The sequence below is a fragment of the Salvia splendens genome, chromosome 18 (assembly GCF_004379255.2).
Source record: "Salvia splendens isolate huo1 chromosome 18, SspV2, whole genome shotgun sequence".
NCBI classification, from domain to species: Eukaryota; Viridiplantae; Streptophyta; class Magnoliopsida; order Lamiales; family Lamiaceae; genus Salvia; species Salvia splendens.
The window spans coordinates 16,899,373-16,918,031 of NC_056049.1; the positions used below are offsets into that span (position 1 = coordinate 16,899,373).

Here is an 18,659-nt window from a genome sequence, read left to right on the forward strand (position 1 = left end):
AATAAATTCACGAAACTCCTAATGAAATGAACTCACGTCACCTTGTACTATTTGTATCTATCTCTATTATGGTTCAAGTTTGTGGAGGAGATAGGTTGGCTGATCTTACAACATTGATTTGTGGGGATTTGCCTTGCTCCTTTTGAGCTTAGGTGGTGATCTCATCTTGAGGTTTCTATTGCCTCTTTTCTCATAATGGAAAATTTGGAGGATCTTGATTCTTATCCCCATTTTGAACTTTGGCAGGAGTTGTTTGATGGGGACATGGCATATTTGGCATTCTTACTAGATTGATGAAAATCCAAGACTTCACCTTTTTGGTTGAGAAAATCTCTAACCCCTTTTGGTGTTTGACTTGCAGGGGTAGGCCGTCACATTTGGAGCTTGGCGGCTGTGAGATCGAGAAGGATGGAGGAGAAGAGAGAAGATTTACTTACATCACTATTTTGTCTCATTTTCCTCTTTTGACTAATCCTCATCCTAAGATAGGGATAGATGAAAGCTGTACTCCCATTTCCATGTAATACTAGGTATTGGAGCTCGTAAAGTAAACGTGTAGTATTCCTGGTTTTAGTATCATGATGTAACAACTTGCATGTATCCACTATTCTTGTATTTCAATTTTTCCAACAATTTTTAATTCAAAACTTAAATTTCCTCGCACCTTAATTTCCAACCGTCTCTTCATCCTAAATTTATTTATACTCCGAAATCCGTGCATGAAAAACTCGGGGTGTTACAGCTTTTTGACCAGAATAGCCCGTGGGTTAGCTCGAAACCCGAAGATTTAGGGTTAGGACAGAAAATTTATAGCCCGAAAAATACACAACACGAATAACCCACACCCTAATAGCCCGACAACCCGAGTGGATTGGCCCAAACCCGAGCGGGTTAGCCCAATTGACATCCCTAACCATAGATTTATGGACAAAGACTTAATTATATTTAATGCATTTTTGCATTATTTTCGGACCTTTTTGCGCTTTTTTGTCCTTTTTAGTCTTGATATTTTAGTGTTTATGTTGCGATAAATATATAACTTATACAAAATGTTTCACATTTGTTTCATATACATAAATCATACAAAAAGTTTTATTCTTGCTTCATTTTAATACATTCAATCATATATGTGTTTAAACAACTCATTAATTATGTGCACATTCTTGTCAATTTTTCGTGTTATGTTGAAAATTAACAAACCTGCGAAAGACAAAGTTATGCTTATGAGTTGGAGTAAAGGTGAAACACAATTTAATTAATATTAATGTTTAGTGCATCACAGCACACACTATATAACTCAAAATATCTATCATGCACAAATTAAGTTGGAGTACAAGATAAAAACACATACACAAACTTCCAGTTTGATGCTGAAAATCAGCTTCTATTTAAATCCCATATTACAGCTACAAACTGAGACAGAAGTTTTTAAAAAAAAGTTTGATTATATAAATGAGAGGGGCAGTCCTTTCCAATGGAGTTTGGCAGGGAGACAAACTGATGACTCTGCTTATTCATCCTTTCCCAAACAATGGGTCCCTTCTCAACTTGGTATCACAAGCAAAAAACCACATACATCTCTATGTGTGTGTATTTATATACAAACTAGCAGATAAAAAAGTGGGAAGCAGCTCATCGATCAATCTAGCAGATAAAGACCACGAAACCTCGATGATCATGGAGTCGACTCAGATGCAGAGGGCGGTGAGGCCATGGCAGAAGTGCGCGCGTTATGTTCAAGAGCAACACGCGCGTCTCTACATCGCTTGGAGGTGCTCTGTGATTCTTGTCAGATGGAAATTTGAAGGCCATGGTTGAGAGTTTCCGGCAAAGTATCTGTCTGAAAATATATGTATGAAGATGACAAGTCTTCTGTTTTCTTGCATAACTCTCTCTCTCTCTCTCCAGTCTCTAAATGGTAAAAGATTATTGAGATATACACAAAATAAGGATGTAACTTTTCTACTAAATAAACAAAACAAAGCATATCATATTCTTGTCTTGAGTTAGAAATGTACAAGCATTAACTCTAAATTGCACATTACAGAATTTGGGGTCTAACGTATAAAGAATTAACACTATTGCACAAGATTGGTTATGACTTATCCAACGCGTGAAATTTATGGCGTCTTATTATCACTTCGCCTCACCAAGGCTACTCAGAAGCTTCGCCGAAGTGGTGTCCTCCTCCCCCACTTTTTTCAGAGCCGGCCCTTGCTTTGACCCCTGTGCATAAATCGAGAGAGAGGCTTATAAGCAGAAGCAAAGGAACTTATAGATACATTGCAATCATGGGTTCTTGTCTTGTTATAGGGTTGGGAGTATTAACATCACCAAAAATCATATAAGATGTTGCTCATCAAGAAAAAGATATTTGCACATACATAAATAGAAGTGCGTTAATGTCAAAACGAGTTTTATATGCATAATAACAAAGTAGAAGTGCGTTAATGCTCAAGATTTTACTTACAGCTCCTTTCTGGGCAGTTAACCTCCGGATTGAAGGGGTTCGTGCTACAGACGAAGCAGCTGCAGCTGCTGCCACGCGTATCCTACAGAAGAATGTCAAAAGTAGAATTCAAACATACATAAATACATGACTGCAAATGTATATCACATCAATAATCGCCGCAGAAAATATGATTCTCAAGTACCTCTTATGGACATCAACATACTCATCTGTCTCATCAACAATTTCCTCCTGAGTCATAAAAGAGATATCCATAAAACTAAAGATAACGAGGCAAACGATTCAATTTTCGAAGAATCTCTACCTGTAGAAGTTCTTCGAAAACATCTTCTAAAGTGATGATGCCAATGACTTCACCATCTTCTGACTCATCTGGAGCAACCAGCCCATTAAGAACTGCTTCATTATACGCAAGGTTAGCTTTGGATGGCGGCTTTGAAACCTTCTCAATGTCGACAACAATAGTATCGGGCTTATCTTCTTTCTTTTTTAGCAATGGGGTGGTTATATCCGAATCCCCGTTTGTGGGTTCGTTCCCCTCAGACTTCTCCAAAATTGATGGAGGCCTTTTGCTTTGGCCTTTGGCCTTCACAACAGCGGCCATATGGCTACTACCCTTTTGAAACTCATTGAGTATGTCGTAGAGGGGCATATCCGCAGGAACACTAGAAAACCAACAGAATAGATGAATCAAAATTAAATTCGTATATACAATGAGAATGGCAATAGTTCAACACCATACCGAGGGATTCTCCGAATGGAAACAGCACTGACAGGGGTTTCCGTCTCTGCTCTTACAGTGAGAAGGCTTTTTACCTAATTATCGAGTCGTGTGTGTAAGCGTCGTGTGTCGAGGATAAGGAATTGGTGATGGTTCTATTTCCATAATCTTACCAGTAAAAGCCCAATGACATTCCTTGAATTCCCAGAGTAGACTGGAACGCGGCTATGACCACGAGCCAGAACCTTACCAATTGCTTCCCTGAGACAATGCAAATCATTTTATATGATGTTTGGCTTAAATCAATAAACTCACTTGTGTAGAATGAAAATAATGCATCCAGCTTAACAACTGAACCTAGAAATTGTTATTCTTATCTGATGAAATGTAAAGAAACTGTTTCTATCAGGCAAGCAAATCTAACCAGTCAAGCTTAGAGTTAACATCCAGCGAAAATGTTGACTCGATTGGCGTCATGGCCTCCTCAGCAGTCTGGTTGAAAAAAAGTAAAAGTAGATGAAGATGCTTTCATAACATAGCATAACTGAGATTACTATGATCTACAACCTGCAGTGGTCATATAGATCAAAGGCAATAGGAAAAAGGAAGCTATGACAGGAAGAAGGAACAATCCCAAGCGTCCCAGTTCCCACATGAAAGAAGGTGGTGCATGTTAAAAGGAAAAGTAGAATGCCGTTCCTTAGCAAAATAAGGAGCACAAGCTGCTATGTCATACCTTCTCTGTCAAATCTAGTGCTCCACTAATAATTGTTGTCTCATCATGTGTAAGTTCACCACCTTTTCCAGCCTGAAAACCAAAGAGGGCAGCTTAATTTGGTAAAGAACCAAAGACTCCACCAACTTGCAAGTGCTTTACCTCCTGGCTGTGGATAGAAACGAGAGCTTTCAGCTGAGCTCGTCTAAACAGCGCATCATTATGCCCCAGAACCCAATCCAGAACCTAAATTCATTGAACGACTAAATCACGAGATTCAAAGTTTCAATTTATTTAAGATTCATCATGTTAAAGGTAGGACAAATATAAAAGCGTAAGTGTGTTAATATAAGTTTACAATCACTTTGACCGAAAAGTAGGCTAGTAAAACACATTGCAGTCAATGTCAATAATTACCTTGCCGATTGGGTACGCAATCGGGTAGCAAACAATCATCAGAAAACGAACAAGCCAGACACAATTAGCACCTACGGCGAGCCCATATCTAGTGCATATTGCTTGAGGGATGACCTGACAAGATAATTTAAAAAAAACTCATAGGAGAATGAACACCGAAAAGTGAGGGTCAACATATTGAACATGAGATTGAACATGTAGAACCAATACCTCCCCAAAAAACAAGACAAAAGTAACTGATAGTATAATGGCAACATATTGATTGAAGATCTTATCTAGGTATAGAGGAAGGGCCTGCAAGTTGGAAAGAAAATGAAAGTGAGCATATATGCCATAACTAGTACAAGAAATATACAAATTTGCTGCTTTTGGCTTGACTGAGAAACGCATATCTAGAACAAATGGTAACAGGGTGATCTGTACCTCCATTGCAGCGGCATTACATAAAAGCAATGTCACAAGAAGCTGATGCTGCTTCTTAACCACCGGGAATATCGTAGCTGAAGATTCAAGGGAGAAAAGCATGAGAAAGAGAGAGCTCCTTCAATGGTAGTACTTTGCTAAGGTATTTTCTATATACTATACTCGTTACACTATCAGCTTCGGCTAAGCATAAGTTAAGAAAATCAAGATTCTAGTATTCGCTCGTTGTTATAAACTCAATCTCTATCATATTCATCATAACTTTTCAACAGCTAAGTAACAACGGTGAATCTGATATGGGGTGATAAGGCAGTTAAGAACCAGAGGATAAACAACTCGAAGATAAAGAATAGAAAATAACTCCCAAGCTTTTGTAAACAAGAACCAACAGAACATGGAAATAAAATTGATAATAATCCTCTCACCGAGGCCTCTGTTTTCACCGCCTAATAACTTTGATCTCTCTTGATACATTCTTCAAACTCCCCTATGGAATATATTGGAGTGTAGTAGACAATAATCCCATCAAATTTGCTCTAATGAATTCAATTATTCAATCAATCCCTAATTTATTCAAATCCCATGAAATCCTAACTTACTTAATTTAAAACAAATTAAAAGGTAATGCAATAGGCCTAGAAATCAGCAATCACTTGGATCCAATCACCATCCTTTCCATTCCTAGTAATCCATATCAGAATCATCATAAAACTTTCAACAATAACAATATCAAAGCGACAATATATGAAACTGAGATCCATGTCTCCAATTCCCAATTCTTTGTAACTAAAATAAATCCTTAGCCAATAACCCCAATCACCATGAGAAAACAAAACATCAAAAACAACCAAAATAAAAAAATCGAATCCTAAAATTGAAATCGCAGGGATCAATCATCACAATCAATCAACAAATATTAAAAACAGGTGATGAACAAAAAATCGGAGAAAAGAAAAGGATAGTGTTAATGACCGACCAGACTGTTTCTTCTCTGCGGGGGTGCCGCTTCGCTGGAGGATCTCGAGCTCGACGAGGCCTAACGACATGAGGCCGAGCGTGAGGCCCGACATTACCCCAGCGAAGATCACCAGGAAGCAGGATATGCCTGCGTAAACGTACCACCACACATTGCCGAACTCTATCTCCGATCCTAACATCCCGCCCTTCTTCAACGCTATCGACAGCAGCAGCGCCGTCGCATTCACAAAGCGCATAAACGTACCACCACACAGCGCCGATCCTAATTATCCACTGCGAATATCCGGTTTCAGCCTGTGTGTGTGTCTCTGCGTGATGAGATATTCAGAAAAGAGAGAGGCGGTTAGGATTTGCAGTGTTGTCTCAAATTAATATTTAAAATAAAAGATTACATAATTAAATTATCAAAACTCATATAATTAAAATTGAAAAAAAATGATCATACATATACATATGACAAACCATTTTTAATTTCCCAATGTGATCAGAGTACAACAAATCGACGTGCTTCTGTCTCGCATCTTGCCTTTGATTAAATAGTGTACTCTTTAGTTCATTCAGATGTGTTAGATGAATTGCATTAACAAGGACAACCTTGGATAGATTGGAGCCTATGTTGTATAGTCAATGACTATTGTAATTTGTAAATGTGATAGAGATGTAATCAAATTCAAATTCAAATTCAAATTTTAAATTATGACATGGATCGTTAGAAAATGTCAACAGATGATAAAATACATCAATCAAAAATATCAAAACGGTGGTTGACACCGTGTTGATAATGTGTTGACATTGTATTGATATTTTGTTGACATCAAAATCTTAAAATTTTACACTGTATTGTGTTGAAAATTTTAGAATTTGTACAGTATATAGAGTTTGCATTTTATCAGTACCCTATATTTCAATATCTAGTTTTACACATTCAAATTCATATTTCATCTTCCTTTATCCATCATCATCATCCCTTGATGAAGGCAACCGAAGACGAAAAGCTTTAAGATCGATTTTCGAGTTTCATCTAATCGCTATTTCAGGTCTAGTCATTTAATTATGATTTGTTTAATTTTTTCTATGGTTACCTAATCCCTATGAATTCTAGGGACTGAAAGTAACCCTTTATGTTTATACAAATTTAAGTTGTGATAGTCAAAGGCTTAATTTTTTCTTTAATTATGTGTAATAATGCTTCTAATTGCTTGACAAACAATGAAAACATGATATAATGGTATGTGGGAGAATCAAGAAAATATCCAAAAGGGTAAACTAAAGAGCGAAAACTTTTTAAGAGTCTTATGAACTGTTTGTAGTTGCATATTTTTAAATATGTTATTCACCCTAGTATCCGATGTTGTCACAAATTGGATGTCTTGAATAGAATTGTCAAGTGAGTCGGGCTGGTCCAGCCCAGTCTAGCCCGCCCATATTGAGGCCCAGGCCATGTGTGAGACGGGCTGGGCTAGGCTTTTTCTAATTTTGCTAAGCCTGGCCCGGCCCAGGCCCACTTGCCATGTGGGCCGGGCTAGGCCGGGCTTTATTTAAATTTTTTGTTTATGTATTTTAGAGATATCCTAAATGTATTATATGGAAAAATAAAATATATAATTTGTATTTATATCTCGTTAACTAAATCTAAATAATGAGTTGAAATTCATTTATTGACTTTGTATTAATAATATTTTTCATGTTTTTTATTCTATTTAAAAGTAATTGTATAACTAAAGGAATAACCAATATTGTTAGTAGATGATGATATATGGGTTGATGTTGTATTTTTAAAACTACAAGTATATGAACTAACTAACAAATTTAAAGAATTCTATAATTATTCATCAAATACTAAGGTTTGAATACGTAGTATTCTTAAAGTTAAACTTCATAACCATCTTTTTTTACATTTTCGATAAAAAAATATAAGAAAAAATTAGATGTAGTCAAGATTGAATGTTGCATTCATGGTTTAGTTAGAAACTTATGTCGATATTAAACTATTACTGTTTAAGTCTATTCGGAGATATCCAAAAAATTTGAATGATATAGAAAAAAATAACATGTCTTGTGCACAAGATGACATGCATATATAGAGATATACACTACTCATTCCGTCCTATAAAAATATGGGCAATGGGTATGGCATGAGAATTAAGATAAAATTGGTAAAGTAAGAGAAGAGGAGAATGATAGTTGAAGTGCTGCTAGTGGATAGTGAGACCTACATTATTAAATTGATATAACTTTTCAAAAATGGAATACGCATATTTTAATGGGACGGACGAAAAAGGAAAGTGCACATATTTTTATGGGACAGAGGGAATATTTTTAGCGATTAATCACCTAATTACATTAAAAAACTAATTATAGAAGTTGGGCCTTTGATGGGCCGGGACATGGGTTGGGCTTCAGATGGTCCTGGGCAAGGGCTGGGGTCTGGGTTTACAAATTGGCCCAATTGGAGCCCATCTCAACTAATGAGCTCAGCCTAGGCCCGCTTCGTTTAACTGATGGGATGGGCTTGGGCCGGCCCATACCGGGCATGGGCCGAGTTGGGCCGGGCGACAACTCTATTACCTAATCTGAATGAATTCCAGGGACTGAAAGTAACTCTTATGTTTATATAAATTTAAGTTGTGATAGTCAAAGGCTTAATTTTTTCTTTAATTATGTGTAATAATGATTCTAATTGCTTGACAAACAATGAAATCATGATATAATGGTATATGGGAGAATCAAGAAAATATCCAAAAGGGTAAGCTAAATAGTGAAAACTTTTTAAGGGTCTTATGGACTGTTTGGAGTTGCATGTTTTTAATTATGTTATTCACCCTAGTATTCATGTTGAAACAAATTGGATGTCTTGATTGTTATTTTATACTCCCTCCGTCCCATAATAGGAGTCACATTTGGCGTGAGCACGAGTTTTAATAAATGTAAAGTATAGTGAGTTGGAAAAGTTAGTGAAATATGAGGTCTACTTTTTTTATATTGATTTTATAATAGAGTGTGAGTAAAGTGATTTAGTGAAATGTGAGATTTACTTACCATTTAAGGTAAAGGTGAAATGTGACTCTTATAATAGGACGGACCGAAAGGGTAAAATACAACTCTTATTATGGGGCAGAGGGACTAAAGTAAAGTAATGAACCATATTTCTGCAATTCATTTGTTCACATAAATTCAAACCTCTATTTATTTACTTATTTCAGTATTAGGAACTTAAAGGATACTGACACGAATGTAAGATATGTATTATTGTTTTATCTTCAAAAGTAGGCATATGTGCATAGTTATGAAGATGTCAGTTATGGAGAAAAGGACTTATGGTTAATAATATTAACTGTATAAGTTGTACGATTTTCATTTAACTCCAAATTATGCGTTAACAGTGAGTTACTGTTGATTTAGTTGGAGCTCATTCTTTAATTTTTTTTTCTATACATACTAGGCGATCAAACTAACTCTTTTGTGTACAACTGCTCGAGTCGGGTCACTAGCGAACTTTTGTGTGTGGGTACTCTCTTAGATATATTAGCCGTGGCATGTATAGGAGTACAATGTAATCTGGGATGTTTTATTTTCTTTCTAAACCTTTTCTAAGTATGTGTGTTTTTGTGAAGAACTGTTCAAATTTGTGCATATGTATGTATATAGTTTTTGGGCAAGTTTATGGTTATTTATACAAGTTAGTATATAATAGTTTTTCTGATCGATGTTGCACAAAAAAAAAGTACCAAAATGTGACATCAGTTAAGGGTGTTACATAAAGGAATTCCCAAGATGGGGATAACTCATGAGCTCCAAAGAACGTCAAGCTAAAGACGAAAAGCAAGTGCTTGTTGGGAGGCAACCCAACAGTTTACACTTCTTTTATTTTTCTTTCAGTTTGCTTTTGAAGTTTAATCTTTGTTTTTGTGTTATTGAAATTTCACAGCTACTGGACTTAGCCCAGCAACCTACTAGAACGGTTCAGTTTCTTCACCAGCGACCACTGGAACACTCCAAGCAACCGCTGGATCTTTCACCGCACTCCAACCGCAATTTTTTGAATTTTTGGAATATTTGCCCCGTCCAGCCTCAGTGTGAAATTTCAAGGTATCTTTACTGCTTTTATAGATTACTCACGTCCCAACCGACTACTATAAACTTATTCTACACTTTGTTGTGAATAAGTTTGGGGAGATGACGTGGTGGACCGTGAGTTTAGGTTTGTTTTGGTTTTAGTTTTTAAAAGAACCTGAAGGTGAATATGTAATAAACATATCATGAAGAATTTAGAAACACACATGTATATGTACACATTAGAAAGAATTGCCTATGATATTAAGTTTTTTTCATTTGTGATTAAGCTTGGCTTGACGTTTTGATTTGATGGTTCGCCTTGAATCATGCTTTTACTTTGTGAGTTTTGAGCCTTAATTCTTTCTTGTGTGGTTTATCTGCATACTTGTATATGTTTGTAGAACTTGCTCCTGTCTAAGTTTACATAGGCTTTAAGTTGATAAGGGAAGATGTTAGACCATTTTTTCATAGCTACTTTTATATCCAATTTTTTTTATCCTTTTCAAAAATCTCTTTTACCCTTTGGAGCCAATTTTTAGCCTTTAAGCCTATTTTTTGGAAACCAAATCAATGGGGACAATTCCTTGGGTTAGTATAGTTATATTTATTATCTTTTGTAAAAGAATCGGAGAGATAAGAGGAAAACTAAATAGTAGAAAAGTATTGTGCTTAAATATAGAAAAAGTGCAAGTTGTGAAAAATAAAAATTCAAAGTGTGCTTGATCTAGAAAAGATGCATTTAGTATATATAAATAAAACAGAAAGAGAAAAAGAAAAGAAAGAAGGTTGTGTAAAGAAAGAAAATCAAAGGTTTGGGAAAGTGAGTTGAAGTTAGAATAAATGTCAAAAGTGTCTTGGGTTGAAAGAAAAGTGGAGTTTATTTTACTCTACTTTGGAATTTTTATTTTTAGTCACTTTTTATCCAAATATTCCCCATTTACCAAAGAGCCTACATTACAACAAAAAATAAAGACCTTTCGGACTTTTGATGCTTAATGACATCTAGTAGATGAAGAATTAGATTTTGAGCAAGCATATGGTAAACTTTGCATGATGCATGTGTATACCATATACACTTTGAGAGTGAGAAATAAATACACTTCCCATATTTGGAAGTTTGCCACTTGTGAGTGCATGAATTTAAGGTGATCTACGAGTTAGTAATGAAAGTGCACTAATAAGCCTTGTTTGATTTGATTGCGTTAATTCATGCTTAATTCATTTCTTCCATACTTTTCGGCAATTATGACGTCTCGCGACCGCTCCCAGAGATCCAGTAGCTACCGCTACAGGATGATTATCAGCGACCTCTGAAATAAGTGTAACGACCGCTAATCAAGAGACAGAAGCTACGAAAACAATCTACAACGACTGTTGGGAAAACGCGACGCACAAAATTGACCTACTTTCTCTCCAAAATTTACCATATTGTGCTGAATATTTGCAATATTTAGGGGCATGAAATTGAAGGCTATAAATACCCCCAAAAGCTTCATCAAAGAAACCCTTTTTTGCTACATAATTTTCCAGAGATCCTATTTGAGAGTTCTTCCATTATTCATCAACATTGAAAGTGTTTGAAGAAGGATTCAAGAGAAGATCAAGGCTACAAGATTTAACCTTTGAGTTCTATCATTACAATTCTTATGTTTTCTTTATTTTCCCTACAAACTATGTTTTTAGATTATTCTATCATGTGTAACTAAATTCATAGAATTCTAGGGATGTGTTAGTAAGGACTTTGGTTATACAATTTCTTTTTATTTAATATCTGTTTTGTTCATTACTTCGCTTCTATTCTAAAATTTGGATAAATGTTTCACGTTTGAGTGACACATTCTGTGATGATCTATTGGCTTGCAACATAATCGTGAGAGGATGTTTGTGAGTTAGAAGAGCTTAGTTGACGTTACAATTAGTTTCCCTTAAAACGACACTGTTAATTGCGAGCAAGAACATTAGGAGTCTTAAGAGCTTTTAGAAGTTACAAATCTAGGAAATAACGCCTCTAGTGTCTGTGATCAACTTTGTGCCGCATGGGCAATACCTTTGTGACTCGTTCTAGTGATGTATGAACTGTGCTAGGGTGTTTTAGTTGGAATTAGTATAACCATAACTGTGAAAGCACATCCCTGTAATTCCCTTTCTCATCTGATTAATCTTTGTGTTTTATTCTGCAATTGTTATTTGCTCTTGTTTTTACAACTTTTATTTTCCAAAAATCCAAAACCTTTTGTTTTGCCAAATAGTAGAAGACGCTTAGTAGATAGTTTTCCCTGTATTCTATATCTGGTACTGACATTTAGCTATACTAGATCTACTCTATACACTTGCAGGTTTATTTAGTGCTAATAAAAAGTGCATCACTTGACCATGTTACGTGCTCCTTGCACTCTCACGTGATCAACAACTCCATTCATTTCATTCACTTCTGTATTGCACACAATCTTGCTTCCATCTTCAACTTGATCTTTTCAAGGTCCTCTAACATATCCCCTCAATCCGAGTGAGGCTGAGGATACTACTTCGAGTCTTTCCCTATGCTTCACAAAGGATTTCCTGCTCAGAGGCTTTGTAAAGATATCTGCATTTTGATCTACAGTGGGGTCATGCCTTAATTAGATCTCCTTTCCCTACAATTTGTCCCTCATAAAGTGAATATCCAACTCTATATGTTTAGTTCTAGCATGCATTACTGGATTTGATGCTAAAGCAATGGCACTCAAATTATCCCCCCAGATCACTGGACTTGAACTTCACTTGACCTTTAACTCACCAAGCAATGTGCCAAGCCAAGCAACCTTAGAAGCTGCCATAGCCAAATTTCTATATTCAGCTTCCGTGTTGGATCTTGCAACAACACCTTGCTTTTCCCATACCAAGAGATCAAATTTCTGCCAAAATATGTACAGAATCCACTTATGGATCTTTGATGTAATTCGACTGACATAGATGCAGTCCACCCTGACAGTCCTTATCACTTCGACTCCAAGAAAAAAGCTCATCTTCCCAAGATCTTCTAAAGAAAAGTGGGAGTTTAATTGAGGGATGATTTTCTGTATAGAAGAAGTGGAGTTCCCTTTAATTAGCGTATCATCAACATAAGTCAATAGATAAAGCACTTCATCCCCTCTATGTCTGAAAAACATAGAAGCATCGGCCTTAGATTGAGTAAAACCAAGAGATAGTAGAAAAGAGTGAATTGTATAAAACCAGGCCCTTGATGCTTGTTTGAGGCCATATATTGTATAAAACTAGGTGAGGTCCACCTTGCTCAAACCCAATAGGCTGCTTCATACAAATATCCTCTTCAAGATCACCATTCATGAAGATATTATTCACATCAATCTAGGCCGAAAGTTTCATTGAAGTCAAAGCTAGGTTGTTGAGAAAACCCTTGAGCAACCAACCATGCCTTGTGCCTAGAAATGGCACCAGAAAGATGAAATTTGAGTTTGAAACCCAATTACAACTAATCAGATTTGTGCCCGGAGGATGAGTGGTTAAAATTCATGTTTTGTTCTTAAGGAGAGCTAGAAACTGTGTTAGCAAAACAACCTTCCAAATGGGAATGAGAAGAGCTTCTAAGGAAGATCTAGAAATCATAGAGGGATAGATAACTACAGAGAAAATGACAGCTTTTGATCCGGAAGTCATGTGGTGAGTGGGCTGATTTTGAGTAGAAGAGTAGTATGAGAAGTATCTGAAGAAGATGGAATTTGAGAAGAATCAGAAGGAATGCTGGAATGAGTATTCTCAGAATTGTTCTAAGCATCAAAGGCAGGAGAGGGAGATGGAGATGGTGGTGGTGGAGAGTGATCTGAGAGATGCTGATCTTGAAGGGGAAGCTGACTGAACAGATGATTGTTGGTTAGAAACAAAAGATTGAAACTGAAATGGACAAGTAGATTCATCAAAGATTATATCTCTTGTGACAATCACTTTTCCATCAGGAAGCAAAGCCTTGAATCCTTTGTGAGAAGAACTATACCCCAAAAAAGTCGCTCTCACTGATCTGTAATCAAGCTTATGCTTATTATATGGTCTAGTGAAAGGATAATATAAGCAGCCAAACACTCTTAGGGCGGAATAATCAGGCTTATGTGAGTGCAACTTTTCAAAAGGAGACATATTTTTTATGATCTTTGAGGGCATGCGATTTATCAAATGTACAACAATAAGAAAAGCGTCATCCCAGGAGTGTTGAGGGAGTGAAGTTTGAGCCAAAAGAGCTAGATCAGTTTCTATAATATGTCTATGTGTTCTCTCAGTTAAGCCAATTTGTTGTGGTGTGTAGGGGCATGAAATTCTATGTGAAATCCCACAATCTTTTACAAAAGTAGTTAAGCCTTGAAATTCACCTCCTCAATCAGATTGAAAGTTTTTAATTTTTGAATTAAAGAGGTTTTCACTCATGGTCTTAAACTTTTAAAGACATCATAACCACTACTCTTGTGTTTCAGAAGATATATCCAACTAAACCTTGAAAACATATTAATGAAGGACACATAGTGGGAGAATACATTTTTGGAAACAATAGGTGATGGTCCCCATAAATCACTATGAATTATTTAAAGAGGAAAAGTAGAAAATGAGGTAGAAAGAGAGTAAGACATTCTATGTGCTTTGGAGATAGAACATGGATGACAAAATGATTGATCATTCATTGAAACAAAAATGATATTACAACTATTCAAAGCATTTTTAACAACATCTAGAGTAGGATGTCCTAGTCTATTATGCCACAAGGCTATATCTAGACCAGAAAAAGAGCTAAATCAGGAACTATTGCTTCTCTAGATTGGAGAATGATCAACTAGGAAATGATAGAGTCCTTCTCAAGTGTTCCCTTGAGCATGATTCCTTGGAGCACAGGTCTTTAACAAGAGAAAAAGATGGATGAAATTCAAAGAAAACTGAGTTATCTTTGGCAAACTGTGAGACACTAAGGATGTTCTTGGTAATATTGGGAACATGTTGGAGATTCTTAAGATGATGCTTTCTAGAAAAATTGGAGGAATGATAATTTAGAACAGATTCCAACATTAGCTATAGCAACATATTCTCCATTTCCATGAACCAAAGATTTACCTCCTGTTGTGTATTCTGAGCTTATGTTGAGGATGCTTAGAGCATTTGAGACATGACGGGTTGCTCTAGAATCTAGATACCACCTGGTTGATGCAGATGAATCATAAGCAAACTTAGATTGATTCCCAACAGAGAAATTGGCTATAGGAGTCCTAGACACTGACTTACCAAATGGGCAAATGGATTGAAATAGTTTTGAACTGGACTTGAGGAGGAGTGTAGTTTTGTTCAAATCTATGCCAACACTTAGCTGCTGAGTGCCCTGGCTTTTCACAAAGCTGACAAATAATTTTATTGCCTCATCTTCCAAAACCTCTGCCTCATCTTCTTCCTCTTTGATTTCTGGATCCACCTCTACCTCCACCCAAATCAAATTTGTTGTTGTAGGACTGACTTCTTGATTCCAGACTACTGTTGCATCAATGCTGGAGGAGTTAGCCCAAGTAGTCTCCATTCTTGACTCAAAGCTAAGAAGAAAGGACCTGACATCTCCAATCGAACAAGGTTCTGATTTAGATGTAATCACACTGTTGGATCATATTCTTGACCTAAACCTCCAAGGATGTGCAGGATCTGTTCTCCATCAGAAACCCTGCATCCAACTGAGCTAAGAAGATCAAATGGGTTCTCATTTTACCAATGTACTCACTCACTGTGAGTTCCTCCTTTTAGAGGCTTTGCATTTGTTGCCTATACTGTATAACTCTGGAAAAATTGGTCTCAAGCGCTCCCCAAATATGCTGACCTGAGTCCAACAATAAGAGAAAAAGCTCCCTCTGACAATGATGAGAGCAACCATCCAGCTACCCTTCTATCTTGTCTCTGCCATGCCACAAAGGCTGGATTTATCACCAAGGATCCTACCACTAGATTTGCCAACATTTGAGGTGGCGGGCTTGCTTCACCATTGAGAAATGACTCCACCCCATAACCACACACTGCAACATCCAAACATCCTCTTGTTGTTGCTACATCAAGTTTCCACAGTTAGTTAACTGAGATAGGTGGTAGCTGAGAGAAAAGAGGTAACTGAGATAGGTGGTAGCTGAGAGAAAAGAGGTAAAGCAGCTAAAGGAATAGAAGTGACATTGGAATTGTTTGATTCTGCCATTTTGGGAAAGATGCAAATAAAAACAAGGGGTAGGTCACTAAGATTCTCCTACTATGATACCATGAAAACAAATGAAGTAATCCATAGAAGAAAGCTTAAACAGTAAAATGAACAAATTGTGCAGAATGTGATTTCACTATTTGATTGATTGAGAATTGTCATACATACATTCCACACTTATAGCAAAACTAGGAAGAATCTGGAACACTTCACTAATCTTTGTACAAACAAATTATGGACACTTAAATTGCTAAGCTTTCTTCTTTATCAAACCACTAACAACAATGTCTCGTGGTCCTCCTCACTTTTGTTAGAGCATCCACAATGGCGCCCGTCTCGGCGGACGACCGGCCGGCGTGCCGAAGTTCCGCGCGGGATGTCCGCCATTGTGCAGCGGTGATGCGGATACGGACGTCCGCTCATGACACTGGAGTTCCGCGGCATTCCCGGGACGTCCGCGCGAATGTCCCGATTATTTTATATTTTTTTTTCAAAAATTCTATAAATACGGCTCGTTGAACTTCATTTCATTCGCACCACTTGTATTAACGAGTATCTCTCTCTCTACATTTCTTTCATATATCCAGAATGGCTGATAGTGGTAGTGATAGTGGCTTTGGTGCGAGCGGTAGCGGTGCGGGTGGTAGTGGTGGCCTGGGCGCGGGCGGTAGTGGTGCGGTATGATGACATAATGAGGCGAATTCATGCACGTGTGCGGGAGGCAGCGAAGAGGGAGATACAGGCGGCCTTGGCGCCGACATTACCTCGACCCATCCATCGTCGATCTATAGTACCCTGGGACCACCTCGCTGCACACCGTCAGTTGTACGAGGATTACTTCACTTCGGAGCCATGATTTGGGGGAACATGTTCCGGTGACATTTTAGGATGCATCATCCGCTCTTTCTGCGTATCGTGGGCACTTTAGAGCATCGATACGGGTATTTCAGGGTGCGGGAGGATGCGGCTGGTAAACCCGGCCACACTCCGATTCAGAAGTGCACTACTGCAATCAGGCAGCTGGCATACGGAGGCGCGGCTGACATGTTCGATGAGTACCTCTACATCGGCGAGACGACTGTCTGCGATTGCCTAAAGTATTTTTTGTCAGGGCGTTAGAGAGATATTCGGGGATAGGTATCTTCGGAAGCCTACCCCCGAAGATTGTCAGGCTCTGCTGGATTTGCACGGGACTCGGCAGGGGTTTTCGGGGATGCTAGGTAGCATAGATTGTATGCACTGGGAGTGGAAGAACTGCCCCGCTGCCTGGAAAGGGGCGTACACTACGGGTTTCAAGGGAAAGAATCCCACGATGATCCTTGAAGTGGTAGCTGACTACCGACTGTGGATTTGGCATGCCTATTTTGGAGTAGCAGGGTCGAACAACGACATCAACGTCATCTAGTCGTTGTCCCTTTTCAAAGACCAGTGCATGGGCGTCGGTCCAACCGTCAATTTCGTCGCCAACGACAACCAGCACAACATGGGCTATTATTTGGCTGATTGGGATATACCCTATGTAGCCCGTCTTTGTGAAGACGACCAGATGCCCAACAGAAGAAAAGTAGGTATATATTTTGCGGGTCGTCAGGAGGCAGCGCGCAAGGATGTGGAGCGGGCATTTGATGTGCTCTAGGCTCGATGGGCGACAGTGAAGGGTCCATCACGGCTGTGGTATGCTGAAAGCATCGCCGATATGATGTACGCATGTATTATCATGCATAACATGATTGTCGAAGAGGAAGGTCCACGGACAATGTACGTATGGGGATACCCCATGACGAGGTCGAGCGAGTCCGTGCATTTGCCGACATGCACCAAAAATAAGCCCATATTCGACTCCAGAACGATATAATTGAAGAAGTATGGAAGCGGAAGTCCGCCACTGTGCAGTAGGAAGTCCTTATGACGTGGCAGTGCAGTGGGAAGTCCTTATGACGTGGCAGGAAGTGTTTTTGGGATGTCCGCCGGGACATCCGAACCTTAGGGATAGGCTTGCACACGGTTCAGGAACCGCCGGTTCCAGTTCATTAACCGGTGGTTCACAGTTCACGTTTCCCATGAACCGGAACCGGCCCGCCAAGGGTCCCGACGGTTCCGGTTCCGCTTCAAAAAATAGCCGGTTTACTAGGAGGTTCAAAACCGCCGGTTTTCGGCCTGAACCGCTGGTTCCGGTTCCGGTTTCCAATTTTTATTTTTGCATTTTTTTATTGTTTATGTATGAAATGTGCGCAAATAAAATTAAAAAAAATCACGATGAAAGTTGCAATTTTATTGAGATTACACCTTACAACAATTACAAATCATAAAAATCTTGAGGTCTTGAAGTCTTAAACAAAAATTTAAATACAAATGAGACTACTAGTCAACAATGAAGCTAATTACAAATTCCAAAAAGACTTAGAAGTTCTTATAAAAAAAACTTATAAGTATATATACTCTTAATCGGCGAAGGAGATCTTTCTACATAACTAAATTGAGGACACCTTTAGCAATTTAACTTTAAATGTTGTGTTTAGTCTAATAATCAACAATTATAGTAGAATTGTCAAAAGTTTCCCGGATTTAGCCTTACAGAGAAATCTACTTCATTGTCAAAAGTAGGAACCAATGGAAAAAAAAAGAAATAAAGGAAAAAGGACTTGACCTCAACTTAAATTTAAAATTTAAGTTGAGG

At 37.9% G+C, this 18,659-nt stretch overlaps 1 protein-coding gene across 3 annotated transcripts; it reads right to left on the bottom strand.

Annotated features, from left to right (window-relative positions):
* Window positions 1–1,937: 1,937 nt before the first annotated feature.
* LOC121775708 (DUF21 domain-containing protein At4g14240-like) lies at window positions 1,938–6,323 on the bottom strand. Of its 3 annotated transcripts, XM_042172730.1 has the most exons (14): window positions 6,187–6,323; window positions 5,723–6,032; window positions 4,747–4,823; window positions 4,534–4,617; window positions 4,324–4,437; window positions 4,069–4,152; window positions 3,928–3,999; window positions 3,616–3,683; window positions 3,365–3,452; window positions 3,213–3,286; window positions 2,775–3,135; window positions 2,655–2,701; window positions 2,471–2,552; window positions 1,938–2,226 (listed from the first exon to the last, which is right to left on the bottom strand). In XM_042172730.1, the coding sequence occupies exons 2-14, from the start codon at window positions 5,958–5,960 to the stop codon at window positions 2,137–2,139; spliced, it is 1,479 nt and encodes a 492-aa protein (XP_042028664.1). In that variant the 5' UTR covers window positions 5,961–6,032; window positions 6,187–6,323; the 3' UTR covers window positions 1,938–2,136. The 3 variants fall into 3 exon arrangements, with proteins under 3 accessions (XP_042028664.1, XP_042028665.1, XP_042028663.1); XM_042172731.1 differs by lacking the exon at window positions 6,187–6,323 and having other exon boundaries at window positions 2,655–2,679; window positions 5,723–6,076; XM_042172729.1 differs by lacking the exon at window positions 6,187–6,323 and having other exon boundaries at window positions 5,723–6,076.
* Between the last annotated feature and the right edge of the window lie 12,336 nt (window positions 6,324–18,659).